General features: G+C 48.5%; 1 protein-coding gene across 1 annotated transcript in view; it reads left to right on the top strand.

The window, feature by feature from the left end:
* Window positions 1-5,870, top strand: part of YTHDF2 (YTH domain family, member 2) — a 30,518-nt gene that overhangs the window by 5,349 nt on the left and 19,299 nt on the right. Inside the window, exon 3 of the mRNA XM_009322254.1 lies at window positions 1-709. This exon is cut by the window's left edge and continues 32 nt beyond it. Coding sequence (XP_009320529.1) covers window positions 1-709 — 709 coding nt within the window. The remainder of the gene's footprint in view (window positions 710-5,870) is intronic.

Here is a 5,870-nt window from a genome sequence, read left to right on the forward strand (position 1 = left end):
GGCCCAGCTGCCTGAGCAGCAGCAGGCGGCTCAGCCCACCCGCTGGGTTGCCCCTCGTAATCGAGGCAACGGGTTCGGTCAAAACGGAGTGGACGGTAACGGAGTGGGACAGTCTCAGGCCAGTTCTGGTTCTGCTCCTTCGGAGCCGCACCCGGTCTTGGAGAAGTTGAGATCCATCAACAACTACAACCCCAAGGATTTTGACTGGAACCCAAAACACGGCCGGGTTTTCATCATTAAGAGTTACTCTGAGGACGATATCCACCGTTCCATTAAATATAACATCTGGTGCAGTACAGAGCACGGCAACAAGAGACTGGATGCTGCCTATCGCTCCATGAACGGGAAGGGCCCCGTTTACTTACTGTTCAGTGTCAACGGTAGCGGTCACTTCTGCGGAGTCGCAGAAATGAAATCTGCTGTGGACTATAACACGTGTGCGGGTGTGTGGTCCCAGGACAAGTGGAAGGGACGTTTTGATGTCAGGTGGATTTTTGTGAAGGACGTTCCCAACAGCCAGCTGCGGCACATCCGCCTAGAGAACAACGAGAATAAACCAGTGACCAACTCCAGGGACACTCAGGAGGTGCCTCTGGAAAAGGCTAAGCAGGTGTTGAAAATCATTGCCACCTACAAGCACACCACCTCCATCTTTGATGACTTCTCACACTATGAGAAACGCCAAGAGGAGGAGGAAAATGTTAAAAAGGTAACTTGTTTGTCTGTCTCGGCGAAGTCCCGTGGGGCAGGAGACGGAGGAGGGCTGCCTTGCGCTGGACTAAATCCGGGGCCTGAAGGCGTGGTGCTTGTGAGCAAGCTTGGTGGGCGTCAGTCTGCCTTTTGGCTAGCTGCGTGCTCGCACGTGGAACCCGCTACCCAAATGGCAGCCCCTGTTCGGGGTGGAAATGGGTGCCAGCACCCCGGCAGAGCGGTGGGAGGAGGCTTGCCCAGGCCCTGCCTGCAATCGACCGCCCTTCGGTTGCTCTAAATCTCAGCCTTCCCCGAGTACTGTATTCTAAACAAAACTTATTTCTGTGCTGTTGTCAGCTCCTGGATCGGAACGGTATAAAGTAGGAGATCAGTGGGGGGTTGTTAGAAAACAGAGCTGGGTCTTTGAACAGCCGCCTAATCCACCCCCTACCCAAAGTGGGGTCAGTGTGACAGATGTTTCCCGCCACTTGTAAAACCTTCATGAGCGGCAGTTCCTGTCCCTCCCCAGGCAATCTATTCCTATGCTTAATTATCCTTCCTGTTAGAAGGCTTTGTCTAATGCCCAGCCTAAATCTCCCTTGCTGCAATTTAAGTCTGTGACTACTTGTCCTCTCCCCGGTGGACGCGGAGCGGGTCATTCTGTTCCTCTCGGCAAGCGAGCTCTGCTGCGTTTGAAGCCGGTGGGCTGTCGCCTGCGTGGGCGCTGCCCCGGCAGCGTGGCACGTGAGCTGCTCTCGCCGCCTGGCTGCAGCTGCACTGGCTTGCCGCTTGGGTCCGTCGGGTCGAAGCCCGCTGTCATCGTTGATTCGTTAACGAGAGGATTGCTAATTGGAAATTCTGCCCAAAATTCAGTGACCAGTGGGCCTTGGGTACAGCTGTGTTAGTCACCTGTGGCCGACCTTCCCCACAATAGGGGTCTTGCTTGTATTTGATCAAAGCAGTAATTACAAATTAGCATTAGCACAGCTTTCTGGTAGTTTGCCAAGTTTTCTGACGATCTCTTTAGTTTCAGCAATGGGGAATTTTCCACCCAACAGTTGAAGAACTGAATCAGGAGCTGCAACTGCTCACCATGACAGCGAATGCAGTTTTTAAGTCTTTTTTATATATTGTACTTGGAGCGTTGTCTGTATAAATAGCATCACCCATACGCAAAGGTGGTCACGTTTTGCAACTGATACCCTCGCACTTACAGTGCTTGAAGAAAACCTGTAAGGGAGGAATACATTGCACGGTGTGGAGGTGTAAACTTCATTTTTATGAGAACCTGCACATTTTGTGTGACTTCACATCCCCAAATTGTTCCGCTTGGTATCCAGCCTGTACTGAAGTGGTGATTTCTCTTTTACTAACCGAGGTTTTGAACACGATCAGCAATCTAGTCTGTGCAGGACATCTTAGGAAGTGGGACTTCTCATATGCTCCAGATCTGACTTCGGGGAGCAAGAGTTTGCAGTGCGAGGCGGGGGCAGACCTTGGCAGAGTGGGAGAATGCGAGGGAGGGGCGAGATGTTGCCGGAGGGCAGGGGGGGGTTGGATGGCCGAGAAGAGTTAATACTGGGTAAACGTAAGCGGGTAGCGAGCAGAAGGAAGAGCAGCCGAGTGGGGAAGGCTGGGGGAAAGGTGGACAGGCTGGTGGTCTCTTCTGCTGGAAGGCTGCTGTGTTCGCAAGTTGTTGGTAATGTCTGAAAATCGGTAAGGTATTAAAAATGTGGCTTGGCGATTTTCTTAAGACTGTAAACCATCTTTACTCATCTTTTCGATTGCGTTTTGAAGTCTCCTCCCCTGCTCGCTTCAATTTCTTCGAGATGTGCTAGCATATGGGGGTCAGAAGCAGAAACGGTAGCTGATCGACGTTCAGTGCGCCAGCGCCTCCTTTCTGAATGATGTTTGAGTTGATTCAGTGTGGCATTCCAGTGCAGAAGCGGTTGATTAGGAAAACATTTATTCTTTGAAAGGGAACTTAGTCATATGTCTCTGGAATTCATAAGCAAGGAGGGAGTCGTGTAGATACGCAGTTGGTGTTTGCTTTTCACCCTTGACTCACTCTTTGTTGCATGCTCAGGGCCCCTGCCCTGTGACATCCGGCACGGAGGAAGTGACTTGGTCTTTCTTTCAGCAACAGTTTGACCTCCTCGATTGCTCGCTGACGCAGCCTCGAAGATGGTTGAGGTTTCTGTAACTGCTCTTTCATGGTTTCATTGAGAAGCAGTCGTTTTTGCTCAAGGAGGGGTTTAGGTTTTTTTTTTTCTGGAGTGAATGCTGATGGTTACCCTGGGACTGTGGGTGGCAAAAAAAGCCCAAGCCATGCAATGTCTGCCTTGAAGCATCTCAAGTAATCACTTTCTAAAAAAAAAAAAAATCAGGAACCAGAGTTGAGGCACTGGAAAGCTAAAATGCTGCTCTGGCAGCAGCCAGTGGTGCAGTTCCCTGCCTGCAGTCTGTCAAGCTGCTGGAGAACTCCCATTGCTACCAGCTCTTTGTCTCTGCCACCAGTCTTTCGATGGCAGGGATACGTTAATGTTCTGCATTCCTGATCCTCGAAGCTTAAATGTCTCAAGGTTTGGCTTGTTTTGAACAAGCTGCAGTTGTTTCACTTGGCTTCAGCTTGCCTGAACCTTTGACTGATTTGCAGTTTGATTCCCGCTTGCTACCTGAGCAGATGGACGAGCACTTGTGAAAGTCTGGGAACTCTTGAATATTCTTTTATACTACTCGCTGCTAGAGTCACTTCTTCATATAATTTCTTGGAACTATTTTAGGGAATTCTGAAAAATGCTTTGCTTAGTATTTGTGCTATTCCAGTGGGCCGGTGAAGTGGGGTAAACGCTTCAGCGTTGAAAACGCTGAAATCATGCTCTTGCTTGTCCTTTTCTGTTGCCTGTGCCCATCTTGTCCTCAGAGGCTAATCTCCATTTCTTTCGAGTGTCTTGCTTTGCTCTACTAATCCGGTTTTCTAAAAGGTTTGGATGTTCTCCTGACCCGAAATGATGAAGCTGACTCCCAGTGCGATCCTACCTGAAGCAGTTTAGGACTTCTTGAAATGCAGAACAGGGTGGCAGGGCTTGTCACCGACTTCCTCCCTGAAAGGACTGTTTTATCTTTGTTTTAAAAAAACAAAAAAACAGCAACGAAAATCCCTAGCCCATAGTAATACACTCGTATTTCTAGGAATGTTGTGGTGACCTCAGCATAAAGATCTTAGATAGTGATGTGCTTGCGTGTGAAAGGTTAACAGCTTGCGTTGTCTGGAAAAGCAATGAATGTCAATGCTAAGGGAAGTTTATTTCGGTTCTTTCTCCCATTGCCTTGCCCAGGGTTCGGGTACTTGGCTACTCGCAGGTTCCAGGGATTTTTAGGAAGGATATCCCATGAAAACCCGTCCTGTCCTGTCCTTTCCGGGGCCAGAGTGCTCAGTTGTCAGGTTTGCAGTTGGTAAGAGACGCTTCGCGTTGGGACTTTGGTGGGTGTTGAGTCAGGATGAGCTGTGCAGGATGGGGTGGTTTCTTGTGGGTTTTTTCATGCTGAGGTATACCAGCCTCGAAACAGAGAGGTGTGATTTGCCAGATTGGAGCTGCTGTTTCCGGAAATGTGCTGCTTTGTGTCTCAGCTGACACAGTCTGCTGGTTAAAGGAGTATTAATAGTGGCAAGTGTCACTGCCCCCCTTAGAAGATATGATTTAAGGGAAAACTAAGTGGTGTTATATGAGCCTATTTGAAACTAGCAGACTATTCCACAGTTGCTGTAAAAAAGAAATGTGTTCTGGTGTATTTTGCAAAGCTCTTCCCCCCCCCCCCCCCCCCCCTCATCCCCTTCCTAATTTGTAATCTCGGAGGGGAGGAGAGGGCCTATTTCCTATCGGGTGGGGTAGCACTTTTCTCCCGCTGTTGCAGTCGTCCTGGCTAGTGCTGCATTTGCTTTGGTTTTACCATGCCAAACAGGACAGAGTTTCTGACTATAAGATTCGGTTCCTGGATATTGCATGTCCAGGCAAAGCCGACTGTTCCCTATGACACCAAGGGAACACGGCTTGCACTCGCGCGGTTCCTTTCATCCCAAGGCTCTTTGCTCTTTCTGCTCCAACTCCTGGCCGTAGTGAAGTTGATTGATGCGCCAGGACAGAATTTCCTTGCTGTGAATACCCTCCGCTGTTGGGCAACGCACACGGTTTCTCTCAGTTTATTTCCAGGCCTTTTAAATCCTGTACGTGTGTGTCCGTGCTCGTATATTTGCCCTGTAATAGAGGAAACAGAAACCATACTGCTTATTCTAGTAGTTTGGTGCTGGCTGTTTGACCTACGGAGCGCCTTGTTCTTATGATACCTTTAAGCCAGCACTACAAAGCCCTTAGGGCATTCTCGCATATTTTGGTTGTGTTCTAGCTTTGTTTAAAGGCAGGAGAAAATGGTAGGGGAAGGCTTAGATCTAGCTGGTGCTCTAATCCTTGTTTTCTGCTGTAAGACGGGGGACTTTGTTTCCCCATCTGTAAAAAGGGAGCAGCTGGGAGCCATTTCACTGCAAGTAAAGTGGAGGTTGAGTGGTGGAAGAGCAAGCCTGTTGCACTTGCCTCACAGCCCTGCCTCTCACTGTTAGTATCCTGTTAGTAGTCTTCAAAATAATATTTTAATGTAACATTTTAATATTATAAAATAATAAAATGTCATAAAATACGTTTAAAGTTGACATGTTGAAGTTGGTTTAAGGAGCTGTCGAGATGCACTGTTTAAAATTGTTTTTCGAGGACTGGTAATGGGATTCGGAGCTGTTCTCCTCTAGTCACTGGGCCGTACGCAGTGAGGAGGTTTTGCACCTCTTACAGGTACGGCCTTGAGCAGGGGGAGTTTATTTCGTGTCCTGTTCTTGTGAACTTGTTCCCAGCTCACTTGCTGCCCACTTGGTGTGGGCAAAGCTTCGTGCCCCCTCCCACCCAGGTTATCTTCGCCTTGGCTGGGTGATTTCAGCTCTGAGTTGCAGAATACCCTGAACTGATCGTTCTTATAAATATGTTAATTGCATTCATTATGAACATGCTGAATGCTTCAAATGAATGTCTTAAGTGAAGAAGAAGAAAAAAAAAAAAGACTTTGTTCTTCCTTCAGCAGTTGAGTTGAAATTGCATGTGTGTGGCTGGCAAATTCCCTAGAAACAACATGGAGGG

The sequence above is a fragment of the Pygoscelis adeliae genome, unplaced genomic scaffold (assembly GCF_000699105.1).
Source record: "Pygoscelis adeliae isolate BGI_AS28 unplaced genomic scaffold, ASM69910v1 Scaffold513, whole genome shotgun sequence".
Lineage (NCBI taxonomy): Eukaryota > Metazoa > Chordata > Aves > Sphenisciformes > Spheniscidae > Pygoscelis > Pygoscelis adeliae.